We start from the raw sequence: 17,484 nt of genomic DNA, 5'->3' as shown, positions 1-17,484 counted from the left end.
CCTGGTATTCTACATGTAAGTGAATGATGACAGGAACGTTGATGGCAAGATGGGGCCGCGTTAGCAGTGGAGATGGGAGAGGCAGAGACACGGCAGGGCTGCGCTGGCTGTGTCCTGCCACAGCGTGATAAGGGGGGCAGAGTTGCACATACTTGGCACTTCTTTCTTTCATCACCAGATGAAAATGAGCTCAGCTGCTTCACAGGTGATTTCGTTATCTCTTTATTTCCAGAGAAGAATTTCAAAGCAAAAAAAGTTTCCATTAAGGTGTGTGCAGTGTGAACTTGAGCAGGTTGCTTTACCCCTCTGCGCCCAAGTTCTCTCTCTATAAAACAATAGTAGGACCTCCCTTAGAGGTTTGGGGAGTGGCAGATGCGCTTGTATGTGTCAATACTGGAATGATGCTTGGCACAGGGCACGGGGGCCATGGAAATGTGCTAGGTCTGCACTGCCTGACACAGCGGAGCCCGTGAAATGAGGCTAACGTGACTGAGGAAACTTGAAATTTAATCTGCCACATGTGGCTTTTGTGGCTACTGTAATGGTGCCCGTCGAGGGGATATTGGTAATATCCTAATGATTGTATGGTTTTCAAGATGGTGGTTCTCAGCACAGACCTAGAAGACGACATTGGTGTGAAAAGTGGAGTTTATTACACATCTGTGTGGCCCAGGACACAGTGTCCTGGGGGAAGGAGGTGAAGGAGCATGTCCTCTCTAAAGTGAAACATGATGATCTTTAGAGGGACTGAATTTGTGAGGTCTTTTTCTAGAAAAGGGAAGCAGCCTGGTGATAGGTGAGGGTGGGAGTATGAACAGATCTCACGTTTTGTCTTTGCTTCATACTGGCTGTGTGACGTGAGCCTCAGTGTTTTCACCTGTAAGGTGAGGGTCAGGATACCCGCCCGCCAGGATACCAGGGCCAAGCGCTTTGCCTCACGGGGTGTCCTGCATGCTGTATGAGCTCAGTGGATAGGAGCTATGGCTATTTTTCAGATGCTGATGATAACAATATCAGAATTGAATACATAATCACTGTCACATGCTACTACTTCAGTTGGAGAATTTGATTATTATTTTATCCTGATCAGTTACCAGGGATGCTGATGTGATTACTCTAGATGCTGTGTAAATGTGTGCCTTTGGGCTTTTAAACACTTCTGATGCTTTGAACCCATTGAGCAGAGGGAGGGAGAAAACTTCTGAAATGATCACTCTATGTGATGTTATTCCGGTAAGAACAAGTAGGCTGTGACAGTGGCTCGTACGCACTTGTGCTGTCTGCAGAGATTGGATATCCAGAAGTTGCTAGAACATACATTTTTAAAGCAAGAGTTTTGTTGCTAACTGTGAACAGACTGTTTTCTTGATGTCATAACATTTTTATTATAATGATTTGTTACATCATTTTATTTTCATTTATAAATGAAGCGACAAAAAAATATAATAAGACTAATGGACAAGTGGAAATTCTGACCTGGCAGCCTCCTTATATCCTGTCCCTTTCTTCTCTCAGATGTGACATTTGCTGTGTCACCTTTCGGACACATCGAGGATTGCTACGCCACAATGCGCTTGTCCACAAACAGCTTCCCAGAGACGCAATGGGAAGGCCTTTCATCCAGAACAACCCTTCCATTCCTGCTGGCTTCCATGACTTAGGATTCACTGACTTCTCCTGTAGGAAGTTTCCTTGGATTTCTCAGGTATGCTGATCGACCAGGAGAACTGGAAGCTACCTCCACAGTCTGCATAGATGGACTAAACTTCCTTACCCTGATGTTTCCTTTCCTTAATTAAAGTGTTGTCCGTTGGGATTTTTGTTTTTTGTTTTTTTGTTTTTCCCCCCTTTTTCCACTTCCCCCGCCCCCTCCACTTGAAGCCGTTGTTTCTCAGTCTGGTTGTGTAGGACACAGCTCCCTGGCCCATGCTGGTGTTCTGAGCCTTGCAGCCCCCTCCACCCCCACCCCACTGAGGCATTCGGTTGCCGGTCGCTGGTCGGCCACTCACGGCAGCTCTCACGGGCCGCTCACGATGCATGCTGGCTGCCGGCTGCTCATGGCAGCACACGGCCGCTCACGATGGTTGCCGGCCAGTCACGCTGGCTGCAGGCCACTCACACTGGCTGCAGGCCACCAGTCGCTCCTGGCAGCACACGGTAGCCCACGGCAGCACACAGCAGCCTGCAGCAGCCTGCGGCAACTCACGCCAACCTCCAGCTGCTCACGGCAGCCCAGCTCCAGCGAGAACTGTTGTTCACAATCTTAGCTGTAGAGGGCGCAGCTCAGTGGCCCACGTGGGAATCGAACTGGCGACCTCCGCGTTAGAAGCACGGCGCTCCAACCACCTGAGCCACCAGGCCGGCCCCTTTTTTTTTTAATAACAACTTTTCTCTTGAAATTCAGCTTGGCCCTTTTAGTCTTTATTGGCTGTTGGGTCGAGAAGTGTAGATGGCCTTTTATTTTGTGTTGAATTTCATACTTGCTCCTGAGTCGAGCTCATCAGTACTTCTGCCCATTCTTGGGCATTTGGATTTAAAGTTGTGAATTGTTTTCCACCTCCACCCAGCCCTATCAGAATTGAATTTGTATTTTTTTAAATATTTCTGTAATTATATTATAGCTTTAATTGGCCTTACAGCTAAATATTTTCAGTATTGTAGTTTTTATTTAAAATGTTTTGGGTTATTATTAACCTGAGCCATATTTGTTCTCTGCTTATAAGCACCTGCTAAAACTACTTTCAAACTATTTTTTTCCAATTTTTAAAAATTGAAATAGAAGGTATCAACAGTGAAATTCTTCAGATGCCTAAGTCTCAAGCTCAGTGAATTATCGCATGTGTATACACCCATATGTAGGCCTCCATATGTGTACACTCATATAACACCCAGATGGTGCACCCGCATGCGTGCCCTTCTCAGGCAGTGCCCTCTTTTCAGATACAACAGAAGTAGCTGATTGCAGGTAGGTAGTCCCCAAGAGTTAGTTTTGCAGGGTACACATTTTTAAAAAGCAAATCCTACCTTCGTGGTGTTATTACTTAACCATACTTCATGCTTCTCTGCCGAGATACCCTGGGAGTTGGTCCTTCATCAGGCAAACCTGATTCTTAAGATGCTTTATGGTTTTCCTTATTCAGTCCAGGAGTTAGCAAACAGGGAAAGGTCAGCTCCTTAAATGTTATGGACAAAGGCTGGGTACTGGGCAGTTGTATAAAGTCTTTCTGCATCTCAGTTTAGTGATGATTTTTAAATCCTCCTCTGTGTTTCTTTGCTTTTGCTGACCTGGCTTCCGTGCAGGCCTGGTGTGAAACAAACCTGCGAAGGTGCATCAGCGAGCAGCACCGTTTCGTCTGTGACATCTGCGACAAGGCGTTCCCCATGCTCTCCTCGCTCGCCCTGCACAAGCCGACTCACATCGCTGCGGACCAGGGACGGGAAAGACTGCAGGCCAAGAGCCTGTCTGGCGATGCCCTGGAGCAGAAGGTCTTCCTGGCCTTGCTGGGCCTGCAGCACACCAAAGACAGCAGGCCTGTTCCGGCCGAGGAGCCCCTGCCGGACGACAACCAAGCAATACAGCTCCAGACACTCAAGTGTCAGCTACCTCAGGACCCTGGCTGCACCAACATGCTGAGGCTGTCTCCTTTTGAAGCTGCTTCCCTGGGCGGTTCTCTCACGGTGCTCCCGGCTACCAAGGAGGGCATGAAGCACCTGTCCCTGCAGCCCTTCCAGAAGGGCTTCATCATCCAGCCCGACAGTAGCATTGTGGTCAAGCCCATCTCCGGGGAGTCCGCCATCGAGCTGGCGGACATCCAGCAGATCCTGAAGATGGCAGCCTCAGCGCCGCCTCAGATCAGTCTTCCGCCTCTCTCCAAGGCCCCTGCGGCCCCTCTACAGGCGATTTTCAAACACATGCCCCCTCTGAAGCCAAAGCCCCTGGTCACACCACGGACGGTGGTGGCCACCTCCACGCCCCCGCCGCTCATCAATGCCCAGCAGGCCTCCCCGGGCTGCATCAGCCCCAGCCTGCCCCCGCCGCCCTTGAAGCTCCTCAAAGGCTCCGTGGAAGTGGCCTCCAGCACCCACCTGCTGCAGACCAAGCCCGGGGCCCAGCCAAACACGGCCATGCAGCTCTTCCTGCAGCAGCCACGGGTGGATCTGCCAGGCCAGGCCGAGATGAAGACGCAGCTGGAGCAGGACAGCATCATCGAGGCCCTGTTGCCCCTGAACATGGAGGCCAAGATCAAGCAGGAGATAACGGAGGGGGACCTCAAAGCCATCATGACGGGCCCCAGCAGCAAGAAATCGCCGGCCATGCGCAAGGTGCTCTACCCCTGCCGCTTTTGCAACCAGGTGTTTGCCTTTTCGGGGGTCCTGCGTGCACACGTGCGCTCCCACCTGGGCATCTCGCCTTACCAGTGCAACATCTGCGACTACATCGCTGCCGACAAGGCCGCACTCATCCGCCACCTGCGTACGCACAGTGGCGAGCGGCCCTACATCTGCAAGATCTGTCACTACCCCTTCACGGTCAAGGCCAACTGCGAGCGGCACCTGCGCAAGAAGCACCTCAAAGCCACCCGCAAGGACATTGAGAAGAACATCGAGTACGTGACCAGCAGCGCGGCTGAGATGGTGGACGCCTTCTGCTCCCCGGACACGGTGTGCCGGCTGTGCGGCGAGGACCTGAAGCACTACCGCGCCCTGCGCATCCACATGCGCACGCACTGCGGCCGTGGCCTGGGCGGCTGCCCCAAGGGCCGCAAGCCTTTCGAGTGCAAGGAGTGCAGCGCCGCCTTCTCGGCCAAGCGGAACTGCATCCACCACATCCTTAAGCAGCACCTGCATGTGCCCGAGCACGACATCGAGAACTACATCCTGGCAGCTGATAGCCTGGGCCCCAAGGAGGCCCCAGTGGCTGAGGCCTCGGGGAGGATGGAGGAGGGGACCGGGGCCTTTGGCGAGCGCAAACCCCTTGCCACCTTCCTGGAGTCCCAGAATGGCTATCTTCATGGGGGCCCCACCCAGCCGCCACCGCCTCATGTCTCGGTCAAGTTGGAGCCCGCTAGCAACTTCGCAGTGGACTTCAATGAGCCCTTGGACTTCTCCCAGAAGGGCCTGGCCCTGGTCCAAGTGAAGCAGGAAAACGCGGCCTTGTTCCTAAGCCCCTCTTCCTCGGCCCCCTATGACTACTCCATGGAGCCCATTGACCTGTCTATCCCCAAGAACTTCAGGAGAGGAGACAAGGAGTTGGCTGCTCCCAGCGAAGCCAAGAAGCCTGAGCAGGAAGCCGAGAGCAGGGACGTACCCTCTCCCTGTCCACCACCGTGCCCTACCCTGCCAGTGACCTTGGGCCCCAGTGGGATCCTGGAAAAATCTGTGGCCCCTGCGGCAGCAGCCTTGACAGCCACCACTCTGGAAGCCCACGCTCAGCCCCTGCAGGGCTCCGTCCAGCTTGCTGTCCCCATTTACTCATCAGCTCTTGTCAACAGCTCTTCCCTCTTGGGCAACTCTACCCTCATAAGCAGTCCAGCCTTGTTGCGGCCGCTGCGCCCCAAGCCCCCCCTGCTCTTGCCAAAGCCCCCCGTGACAGAAGAGCTACCCCCACTGGCCTCCATTGCCCAGATCATCTCATCCGTGTCCTCAGCCCCCACCTTGCTGAAAACCAAGGTGGCTGAACCAGGGCCCACAAGCACCAGCAGTAACACCACAGCTTCAGACAGCTTAGGAGGCACCATCCCCAAAGCTGCCACCGCCTCCACCGACACCACCAGCCCAAAAGAACCCAGCAACCCACTCCCTGCTGCCAACAGTCCAGAGGCAGCCTCTCCCACGGAGCAGGGACCAGCTGGCTTGTCAAAGAAGAGGGGCCGGAAAAGGGGGCTGAGGAGCCGCCCCCGCGCCAGCAGTGGTGGGGTAGACCTAGACTCCAGCGGGGAGTTTGCCAGCATCGAGAAGATGCTGGCCACCACAGACACCAACAAGTTCAGTCCATTTCTACAGACCACGGAGGACAGCGCCCAGGATGAGGTGGCTGGTGCCCCCGCTGACCACAACGGACCCAGTGATGAAGAGCAAGGCAGCCCCCCGGAAGACAAGCTGCTGAGGGCCAAGCGGAACTCCTACGCCAACTGCTTGCAGAAGATCAACTGTCCCCACTGCCCCCGCGTCTTCCCTTGGGCTAGCTCCCTCCAGAGGCACATGCTGACACACACTGGTAAGGGCCCACCAGGCTGTGGGTGCTGCTTCCCAGAAGGGAGACTCGCAGGCCACCGGCCCGGGTGAGGGAGCGCGAGGGGTGGGGTTGAAAGCATGGGACCCTTTTCCCACGGCCCCATTCCCAGTCTCAGAAGCAGGGGGCTTGCCGGGTTGGGCCATGTGCTCGGGTAACCAGAATGACCTTCTATTGTCTGAGCCCTTTGAGGGCTGCTGGTGAAGGGAAGTGTGAAAAGTAGGGTGTCTTTAGGTTGAAAAATGGTCCTAAGCCCATGGGATCACTCACTGCCATCCACCCCATTCCTTCTGAAGAAGGTAGCAAGATTATGCACTTGGTTACCCAAGGGAGACAGCCCGGGAGAAGTGGAACTTTGTATCAACGTATTGGGCCAGGGTATTAGGAGGAGGAATTGCATCCTGGTGTTCTCAAGGCATCTTCTAAAATTTTCAACATTCTGTGAAGTTCTTTTGACTGCCATGTATTCCTAAAGGGAAATATTGCAAATTTTGCAGTTATCTTTCATTTCACTAAAGTAGTGGCATCTTTGTTTATTGTGAAAATCAGTGATGAATAGTTTTAGAATTTAAAAAGTTTTTATACTGAAATTGTCAGCTGTTCTGTTGAAACACACAAATATAAATATATTCTAATTAACAGACTTAAATTACCAAAACAATATCCCAAAAGTGTTTTTCAAATGTTAGTTTCTGTACATTCATTTTTAAAGAGAAGTTTAAGGTAAGAAATATACTTTAAATAATTTTATACCAGGTACTTCTGTTGTTCAAATGACCATACAACTCTCTTCTTAATTCTAAATTACTGAATATTAATACGGGATTCATATCCATTGGACTAAGGAGAAATTGGGTGAGATCCGTAACCTTTAGATAATATTTGGAAAACCCAGATATTAATAGATAGGACCTAAAACCAAATAAAGAATTGTATTGTAACAGGATTGCCAGATAAAATACAGGATGCCAATTAAATCTGAATTTCAAATAAGTAACAAACAATGTTTTAGTGTACATATTTTTCATGCAGTATTTGGGATAAAAAATTACCTGGTATCTCTCTGAAATTCAAATTTAGATGGGCAGCCTGTATTTTTAGTTGCTAAGTCTAGGCGGTTAGGAGGCTTGCCCGGTGTGGTGAGGGGGGTGGTGGGAAATGGGTATGAGCTGTGTGGTGCACCCAGGTGGAAATGCTTCATTCAGGGTTGGTCCTCACTTGATACATCGGAGAAGCCCACAGAGGAAGGCTGTTTCTACGAAGGGGAAATCGAAGGGAACGTACAAAGGGCATGGGAGGGGAGCTCTAGCTGTGGGGTGTCTCTAAGGCTGGTTGCCGTGTAGGTGCGGCCTTTTTCTCTGGTGTGCAGGGGCCTTGCATCCAGGGATCCAGCGGTGGTACGTCAGGCATGCTTGTCCACGGTGGACTCGTTGAACAGGAACCAGAATGTCTAGATTTGTAAGGTATATGCTACATTTTCAGGCTGCCATTTTCTTTCCATTTGAAATCCATTAAGCCTGACAAAGTAAAGTAACACTTCTAATGAAGAAAGCAGTTCAGAAAAGGAGATGCATCTTAAAGGGAAGGTGCCCCACACAGCAGTCTCTCTTGCTGTCCTTTTTTGGGTGACACCTATTTGTCACCTGCAGAGTCTGGAGAAGTGAGTATTTCTGTTACCGCTTTTCAGAAAGCAGATGGTCTGGACCTGACGGTGAGCGTGGCTCTGGCCCTCCCCACTCCCCCTGCTGTTTCCAGCCTCCCCACCACCTTCCTCCAGCTGGGGTTCCTGTGCTTGGTAGATAGATCCTGTGTATGTGATGAGGCCATTTGTTCCCGGACGTTCTCCTCCTAGCAAACCCGTCTGCCCCGGAGGACTGGCCTGGCCGGAGTTCTGCCTGTCTTTGCAGATGCCTGGTTCAGTTCCCCTTGTGAATCCAGTCATTTCGATTGCCTGGCTTTTGAATGCCAAAAGTTTCTGGTTGGTTTAAGATTTGGTAGCAGCTGAAACCCAGTGAGGAAGGTAGGAGGTTTGTTGAAGATGGGCTAGGGTGGGTGGGTGTGAATAGACACGTGTCGTGCCACTTCTCCCTTCACAGTTACTGGACTCCTTCATGGCTGTGTCTGTTTTGGTCCTGTCGCTGACATCCTGTCACGTCACGCTGTGTCCTTATAGTGGGGTTGCAGGCCTTGACCCATGAGGGGAAACATTCAGAGTTTTTCGAGAAAAGCTTTCCGAGCCAGTCTTTATGACGGTCCCCTCCAGGAGGGCAGTGTCCTGAGGAAATGGAGGCTTAGGAAGGCTGAGTAACTTGCCTATGGTCGGGAGTGATGAACAATGAGCGGTCGAGCTGGAGTTCAAAGCCAGGGTCAAGACCCCTACAGCTGCCCCCTGGCCAGGGTGGTGTGGCTGCTGGTCCTCTATCTGAAGGTGCACAAGCTGTGCCTCCTCCCTCTGTATCCTCGCATGCCCCAGTGTGGAAGATTGGTAAGAGGTTTGAGAAAAGGCTAGAACACAGAGATTGAACGACCATAGAATGGTAGTAGCCACATGCATAGACATGTAAAGGTGGCTCCCATTGGGCTCTGTTAACTTCTTTTGCTGTGGCACTGCTTCAGCTTCCAGCGACAATCTCAGCATCACCTCTGTTAAATCATTTTCTAGAGCGCTTGGCTATGTCTGGTGCTGTGTTAGAAAATTTTCCATTCATCAAGCACGAGAGCTGGACAGAGCCTGGGGAACCATCCCGTCCACCCCCTCTGCCACAGACCAGTGTTTTCCTGTAGGCAGCTCTGCCATTGAAGAATCTGAGCTGGCAGCTCCCCACTCCCCAGCTTTCTGAGACATGCTCTCTTCAGAAACTTTGAAATAAGACTAAGGCTCACACGTAAGAGTAATTAATAGAATTTAGAGATGGACTCTGAAATCATCCTGTGAACAGTGTTACACAGGAAAGAGCCTTTTTCTTTTTTTGGTAGCATTTCAAATCTAGCTACAGTACAGCCAGCAGCTCTGAGCAGTGTCTAGTTTTGGACTGCATTTGGGTGAACTGTGTCTGTATCTTGAGAGTCAGCCTCCTCCCAACCACTCAGCAAATGCATGGATTACCATAATGTCTGTACGTGGTTTCGTACATGCTTCCAGACCCCCCCACCTTCCAAACGGGCAGCATTGAGTAGACCAAATATACGTGTCCAGCCAGGGCTTCCCTGTTGCTATGGGTTAGGAGCAGCTGGTTTCGGCCCTTTCTGCGTGGCTCGGGTTCTAGGAATTGTGACTTACGAGGAAGCTGGCGTCGGGGGTCAATTTCACATCACCCAGTGTGTTCTGCACACCGCTGAATTTTTTCCTCCCATTCCTCCTAGCCCACGGTGTCCTGTAGATCGGGGACATTTCCTGATTCCTTACCTTTCTCTGTCTGGACAGTGTGGGCTCTTTCGGGGAGGACAGTTCACTGTTCCTTCCTTTTCCACCTTGAGAGCATCTCATGTGTTTTCAGGCCACAGGTCGGGGAGTGAGTGCCAGAAAAACACAGCCCGTCGGTTTCCAGCCTGTCCTCACCTTTTCCTCCTGTGCTCCCTTCCTCCTCAACATGAAAGGGTCGGGACCCTGTGATGTCTGAGGTGCCCTCCAGCTCTGACATTCTGGGATCCTGGCTCACTCACTTTCTCACGGTGGGTTTCACCGCTTTTCTTTACCAGCCTGGGGCCCTCCCCACTTACCTCTCCTCCCACTGTTCTCAGGCCACAGGTGTCATAGGTAATAAGATGTACAAACCTAAGTGTGGAAATCGCTTCTGACACCAGGTGTGTTTGTCTGCTTTTAACTTTCTTGAGGGGCAACTTTGGCCATTTTTACCCAGCGAGCCCTGTGTGCACCTCTGCCAGATACAGAAAGAAACCTTCACCGCGAGTGGAGGGAGGATGGAGAGAAGTGTGAGGTGTGAAGCCGCGTCATGTACCTTATTCTCATCGTTCATCCTTCTACTCTCTGTTGCCCCAGTGCCTGCCACATAATATCATCTAGTATAAAATTTCTCTTGTCCTTTCTTGACTGTTCTGTGAGAGTGAAAATTGGAACACCCCTGCTGAAGCATTAATTTGTGGCAGTTACCAAATAAAATCATTTGGTACTTTCCATATAGATGACCAGTCAACAAGTTTTTTTGAAACCTGTACGATTATAAAGTACTGAAAGGGCTTACGTTTTCCTCTGTCCATACAATCTGGAGAGTGCACTGCTATTTAAAGTGTAAGACTTATGCAGTGACATGTGAACTTTTAAGGACTTCTGTTAGTGTAGCTTGGGGAATCTTCCTAATTTGATACAATACTTCGTCGTCATTGAATTATCTTCATCATGGGACCTTAGCCTGACCAAACCAGCTGTAAAAGGAAAACATTTACCAATTTGAAAATTACAGAGTAAGTCATGTAATATAGGTAGAAGCAAGAAACCAATCGTTTTATTTGAAATCAAGAATCCTATCATAGTTCCTAGTAATAGCTTCTGACTTGTTTTCCTCTCAGCCCGGTTCTCTCCCTGTCATCTGGCCTCACTCAGAAAAGCCATGATGTTGCCTTTTGACAATGAAATCTTAAAGTGTTTCCTGCTTCCTTAAAACAGAGCCCAAGTAATTATTAAATATTATTTTCAATTTTTAGTCAAAAGCAGGAATAATTGGGAGGGTGCACCATCAACATTAAAGTACTTTTTTTTTTTTTTAGTATTTTATTGGGGAATATTGGCCAACAGTGTGTTTCTTCAAGACCGCTCTACTCCAAGTCTAGTCGCAGTTCGCAGTTTTCAATCTTAGCTGCAGGGGGCGCAGCCCACCATCCCATGCGGGAATTGAACCGGCAACCTTGTAAATAGCTCACGCTCTAACCAACTGAGCCATCCAACCGCTGCTCCAGAAGCTCAGCGGCAGCTCCTGATCTTCAATCTAGTTGTGGAGGGCGCAGCTTCACTGGCCCATGTGGGAATCGCACTGGCAACCCTGTTGTTCAGAGCTTGTGCTCTAACTGAGCCATCCAGCCACCCCTAAAATACTTTTAAAACTAATCTTCACGCAAAAGCATTTTTGTTTTTAAACGTGGTCATTTTTATAATTTTAGCAGAAAAGACCTACTGAGCTCTGTGAAGGGAAACGTTAAAGCAGTCGGGGGGGATTCTCTTTATGCTAGAGGCTCTTGTGGAGTTCCTTAAAATTTCACATGCTGGGTTTCCCAGGTTCCTAATTCCATGCCTTTGATTGTTCCAGGCACCTGTGTTCTTTAAAAGCTCAGGAACTGTCACCGAAAAGGGTCTTTCGACTCAGATTAGTACTGATGATTGAGTTTGGCCAGGCAGTGATTCTGGTGGTGGTGGGTCACACACCAGGATGCTCTGTGTGAATGGCTCCCCCTGGAGTGTGCAACACAGCAACGATGGTGGTGGTGCTGGTGGTGCTGGTGGTCCTGGTCCTTCCCCTTCCCCTTCTGCAAAGCCCAGCTGCCAAGCCATGTTGTCCATTTGCAATGAGTACTGGGTTTGTGTACCTGCACTTCCATAGTAACCTAAATAGAAGGCTAAATGCCCCATGATTGGTGTGTTTTGAGGGAAATGTGCAGGTTGACTTTCCTATCAGTTTTTTTCCTAATCAACAGTCATAATTAAATTTCATCAGTTAACCCAAAAATGTTCTTTTGAGCTATTTTTTACCAATCTGTATAATCTAGTCTGGATTCATGCATTGCATGCATTTAGTGTCATGCCTTTTTATTACTTTTTTCTATTTGTATTATTGTTTTTTATTCCCATCCCCCTGTCCACTTCCCCTTTGGCAACCGTCAGCTTGTTTTCTGTATCTGTGGGTCTGTTTCTGTTTTGTTTATTCATTTGTTTTTTTAGATTCCATGTATAAGTGAAATCATATGGTATTTATCTTTCTCTATCTGAGTTATTTCACTCAGCATAATACCCTCTAGGTCCATCCATGTTGTTGCAAATGATAAGATTTCATTCTTTTTTACTGGTGAATAATACTCATTGTGTGTGTGTGTGTGTGTGTGTGTGTGTGTGTGTGTGTGTGTTACATATCCTTTATCCATTTATCTATAGATGGACACCTAGGTTACTTCCACATCTTGGGTCTTACTAGTAATACTGCAGTGAACCTAGGGGTACATACATACATCTTTTCCAATCAGTGTTTCTGTTTTCTTCTGCTAAATACCCAGTGGTAGAATCACTGGATCGTATGGCAGCTCTATTTTTATTTTTTTCTTGCCACTTTTTAACATGTGTGTCTGACTGTGGCAACCCCAAGGTTACGAGACAGACACACTGGGCTGCAACTATGAACTTTTCACCCTGTAAAATCGGAAACTGGGACCTTGGAATCTGGTGACTGGGGGAAAACAGAAGAATCCAGTGATACAGTAAATGCTGTACCCCATCCTGTCTCCTGAGGCCCACCTAATCACTTCCCTACTTCCCCTCCTCCCCCTTACTTCTTTCTGTCCACACTTTCTGCCCTGACCATTGCTCATCCACGCAAACAAGGGACAAGTTGCAGAGTAGCTTGGCTTACATTTTGAAACATCATGTTTACTGTACAGAAGGAATCCAGGTAAAAAGAGGATAGGCAAACCAAAGCAGGTAACTCCTCGGGTGGCAGGGGAGTCATGCTCCTCTTCGGTCACGTGACCCCATTCGTGGAAGTGGGTGGGACTGGGGGCTGCTCAGTGACTTCTTTTCTTTGCATGCAGGTTTTTTGAGTGGAGCATATGATCTCCTAATGCAAACTCAGTTATTTGTTGGTCACTTACTACTAGCAAGAGCTTAGAGCAGGGGGACAAAGAACCTTTCATGCAGCGAACCGACCTCCTCTGACTTGCTGGTTAGGGCCACAGTGACCTTGAACAGAGGTCACTGCGGGACTTCTCTGCAACTCAGACAGGAGGAGTCCTGAGAAGTCAGAATTCACCGCTTCCCATCCTCTGTGGGAGGCCAGGCCCACTTAAGTCAGGAAGAGGGGGCTAGCCTCCAAAGACATCCAAGGGGTTCCACATTCCTCCGGCGGCCCGGGCATCCCATTGGATTTTCCAGCGTGTGTAGTACTTGCCATGCTACAAATGGTTACAAGTTATCTTCTTATGACAAGACTATAGGTGTTTTTTTGCTGTGCTCACTTTTCATTGTTGTTACTAAGATTTTTAATTGTAATGCTGTTGTTTTACTTAAAACGTTTGTGTATCTTGGTTTCATTGTTAACTTTTAGCATTTTGAAGTCAAAACATTCACTCTGTTCCACTCAGGCTAATGGAGATGATCATTTGACTTATTGGTGTTCTTAGTAATTTTTTTTTACTGTGTTTTGTTTATTTTCTTAAAAGAGCAGGGTGGAGGAAGGGGGGGAAACAATAATGCCGATAATCCCAGGAGAATGAACCAAAAGCAACTTTTCTTTTTCATTGCAGTAGAAAGCCAGATAAATATCTATTTTTTTTCCTGCTTCAGGTCAGAAACCCTTCCCTTGTCAAAAATGCGATGCCTTCTTTTCTACCAAATCTAACTGTGAACGCCACCAGTTGCGCAAACACGGAGTTACCAACTGCTCCCTGAGAAGAAACGGGCTTATCCCCCAGTCAAAAGAGAGTGATGTTGGACCCCATGATAGCACAGGTAGTGCTTCCAGGTGATGGAGCGGAGGAGAGGGAGAGAGGAGGGCCAGTGGTCAGCCTCGGCTAGCCTAGCAAACTGCAGCCCTCCCAGCACGGCAGGGCTGCCTTCTCCACTTCCCTGTAGGACTCCACAGTCCAGAAAGGTGGGCCCTGGTGAGGGCTGCGAGCAATGCAGCAGGACGGGGGTGTGGGGAACCATGACACGCCCCTAGGTGCTTCTCTGAGCTGCTAGAGAAGCTCTGTGCCTTCCCAGCGGACCCCTTTTTTCAGGCTGTTGGGCTCCACTGGAGGTGGGACATGAGGGAGGGTGTAGTCTGAGCTCTTGGTAGGAACGCATCGAAAAGGGATGTGAAACCTTAGAGGCCTGGGGTGTTTTCTCCAACCCCAGCCTCTACTGCATCCTGCAGAGCAGGGATGGGCTCACGGATGTCAGGGTTCTGCAGGAACTAGGGATGCCCAGCCCTTGACAGGGGTGGGGGCAGGGTGGGGTGGGAGTGTTTTTCTTTTCAATAACTCTCTTCCCAGTAAAAAAACAAAATAAAAAACAAACAACTTTGTCTTGTTTGGAATAGCACTCTGCATGTCCTTTCTTTAATCACAGCTCTGCTTGACCTGAATCCAGGTAGTATTCTCCTGTACTGATGTGCGCTTCCTTCCTCCAACCCCCACAGAGCAATTAACAGCTGCCCAGTGCGTCTCCTGCCACCTTCCCCCTTACAGCTTCTGTATTTACCTATGTCCTGTATTCAGTACATTCGTCATCTCCAACTGCTGGGGCTCTGCACCCCCGTACAATACAAGGCTGCTGCAGGTCACTTAGATACCAGCGAGCTGGCCATTTCACTGGTTCCTAAGTCTTACAGGTATGCATTCAGGTCTCCAGATCTTGAAAGCTTGACGTTTCCTCATTGCTTGAAGCAGATGAGAGTCCCCCAAATGTACTCTTCTAGTTTTATAATTGCGTCCTGTGCTTCTCACCCTCAGATTTGGGTGGGGATGGGGAGCTGTATTGTCTGGGAGTCATTCCCCCAGTCAGTATAGACTAAAGGGTCAGGCTTTAGTCATCGCCCCCTTACCCTTACCACAGTCACTGGGGGGCAGGTGCGTCGGGATGGATAGCAGATCCAGAAAGAGGAGTTGATCTGGAACCCTCTGCCTGTCTCCCCCGTACCTCCTCAGTGAAAGCAATTCTTGAACTGCCAGGCCGTTTGATTAAAATTAAACCCTCTAGGCCAGGGGTGTCCAAACTTTTTTCAACGTTTTTCACCCAGGGCCATATGCGGTAAAATGCACAAACAGCCGGGCCACTCACTGGAGGTGAAGTACGTATTGCCTCACCTGGTTTGTTTAAGTAAATTAAATATATTTTTGGAATTTGCTGCGGGCCAATTAACAATGGATCGTGGGCCGCAGTTGGCCCACGGGCCGCAGTTTGGACACTCCTGCACTAAGGGTACAAAAATGAAGGCCAGTTTGCTTGCTCCACCCCTAGCTTCTATTTCCACGTAATTTGCTAGGATCTTTGAGTAAAGAAAGATGTGGACACTCACGGAATCTTGCCATGACTTGGATACCCTTGAGCCAAAGGTGGCGGACGATCTATTCATCCCCCAGGAAACCCACAGAGACCCTGGCAGAACTTGAGTTTGCTGTGAACAATCACTCTTAATATTTAACAGTGGGCACTGTGTGACCTGGTGGCCAGCATATGTCCTCGCAGCCTGGTTTAGAAAGCAGCTATGTGATTCTACCCACAGTGGTTCCAAAGGAGGGAGAGAAACATAATTGAGGTGATCAAGGGGAGCCCTTCGTTTCCCGAGTTTGCAGATAATTAAAAGTGTAATAACCGTGTGCTGCATGCATATTTGGGGTTCAGCTTGTTGATCATAAGGAGAAACACCAAATCTGGGGCTCCCACTGACGTGAGGGTGCAGCTGCAGTACAAGCCTGCAGACACACAGCTGATCAGAATTTATATCTTAGCTTCCGTTCAGCACCAAGTTTTGCGTTGTGGGTGTGTTTAGTTTTTCAATTTGCAGTTACGAGAGTTGTTTTCCCAGGTCCCATCAGCCTTTCCTCACCTCTGCCCTGGAAGTTGTGTAGGTTTTCTCTAAGGGACAAGGCCTCTGGAAAAAGAGAATTCAGTGAAAGTTGTAATGTGAAACCAGCAAAGAGAAAATACATGTTTGGTTTAATTGTGGTCACAATCCATGGTAAGAAAGAGGACTGTGATTTAAGAATGGGAAGAAAAGGGTCAGGGAGGTGGAGTTCAGTGATTTCAAGGAGAATTTTTAAAGCTAGGTGAGTATGATGGAGAGGGTGAAGGTTTCCTTCTGGTGCTTCCTCCCATGAAGTTAAAAGTGAGGCCGTAGAGGAAGACCATTAAAAACACACACACAAAGGCAGGAAATGACCAAGGAAGTTCTTGAGGGGTTTTCTAGGTTTATATGCCTGGGTTGCATTCTCTTAAAATCCCTAAACGTGTTTTATTACGTAGGTCTGACTTTTTCAATCACATAGGTCTTTCACGAAAATATACCCCAGATTTTCCCCAAAGGAATGCTGAAAATGCTATGATGGGGGCAGTTCTAGCTTAAAGGGCATACTGATCATTGAGAGCTAAACTCTTCATTTACTTTCCTGGGGGCAGAGAGGGCCCTTGGGGAGTACTCATGCTTCTTCCTTGGATGCTGCCTGTAGGAGCCTTCGTATTTGTGGGCACCTGTATGTGACTTTTTACATCAGCGTAAATGTAGACATTTTTAAACTGTCCCTGAATGGTGGCCGCCCTTACCAGCCCCGAAGCCCCATATGCCAGCGTGGACTGCACCACAGGACGGGCTTCTCGGTAGGTGAAGTGCAAGCAGAGACTTTGACAGCTGTGCCCTTGCCCAGTCAGTCAGATTAAGTACGTATTTAGGTTGGTTGTCACATCAGCTAAGTAACCTGGGCTTTCTAGGAAGCAATAGCTACTTCATTTCATTGTCGAGTTGACATGAAAGTCTCCATTTTCCCATAGGAGGAGCTGTGGGTTTATTATCTGCTAGTGCCATCAGGATTCTGTCTCCTTCCTCTAGCAATTTTCTTAGATTTAGCATCACCAATGAGGGACTGACTGACTGGGGCAGAGAAGCAAGGTGTTAAGGTAGGTAGCATTGCTTATAGAACTCATCAGTTCAGCGACCTGCATTTGGAAGTGTGAGTGGTTGAGAAGGACAGGGATCAAAATAGGACCTGGTACTGTAAGCTGGATATTCCTGAGGTGACGAGAGGCGGTTAAGTCTATTGTTTCAAGAAGCACTAATTAAAATCAGTTGGAGTTGCTTGGAGCGTGAAGGACATGGGCTGCCCTGCTAAAACACTCCCCCTAGTGGAAGTTTGGTGGAGCACAGCCAAGCCCCCTTTGTTCACCAGAGGAAGCAAGTTGGCCTCTCTCATTGCATTCAGGGTGAGCTCTCCATTATCCACACTGAGAAAGAGCCCATGAATGAGAATGATTTGATCTTCGTATATTTACTTGGTTTTGGTTTCAGAGCGCATGATTTTTTTTTCCAGGGTCATCTTAATATGTTCTGCAGTTAAACTTG

General features: G+C 48.9%; 1 protein-coding gene across 6 annotated transcripts in view; it reads left to right on the top strand.

Annotated features, from left to right (window-relative positions):
- The window catches only part of RREB1 (ras responsive element binding protein 1), a 165,344-nt gene that overhangs the window by 142,507 nt on the left and 5,353 nt on the right, over positions 1 to 17,484 (top strand). For 5 of the 6 annotated variants that reach the window (XM_033113650.1, XM_033113651.1, XM_033113647.1 and 2 more), the window contains 3 exons: positions 1,516 to 1,705; positions 3,301 to 6,217; positions 13,734 to 13,898. In XM_033113650.1, the coding sequence (XP_032969541.1) occupies positions 1,516 to 1,705; positions 3,301 to 6,217; positions 13,734 to 13,898 (3,272 nt within the window). The remainder of the gene's footprint in view (positions 1 to 1,515; positions 1,706 to 3,300; positions 6,218 to 13,733; positions 13,899 to 17,484) is intronic. The other variant, XM_033113653.1, reaches the window with a different exon arrangement.

The sequence above is a fragment of the Rhinolophus ferrumequinum genome, chromosome 9, assembly GCF_004115265.2.
Source record: "Rhinolophus ferrumequinum isolate MPI-CBG mRhiFer1 chromosome 9, mRhiFer1_v1.p, whole genome shotgun sequence".
NCBI lineage: Eukaryota > Metazoa > Chordata > Mammalia > Chiroptera > Rhinolophidae > Rhinolophus > Rhinolophus ferrumequinum.
This window is presented reverse-complemented; position numbering and strand designations above follow the sequence as displayed.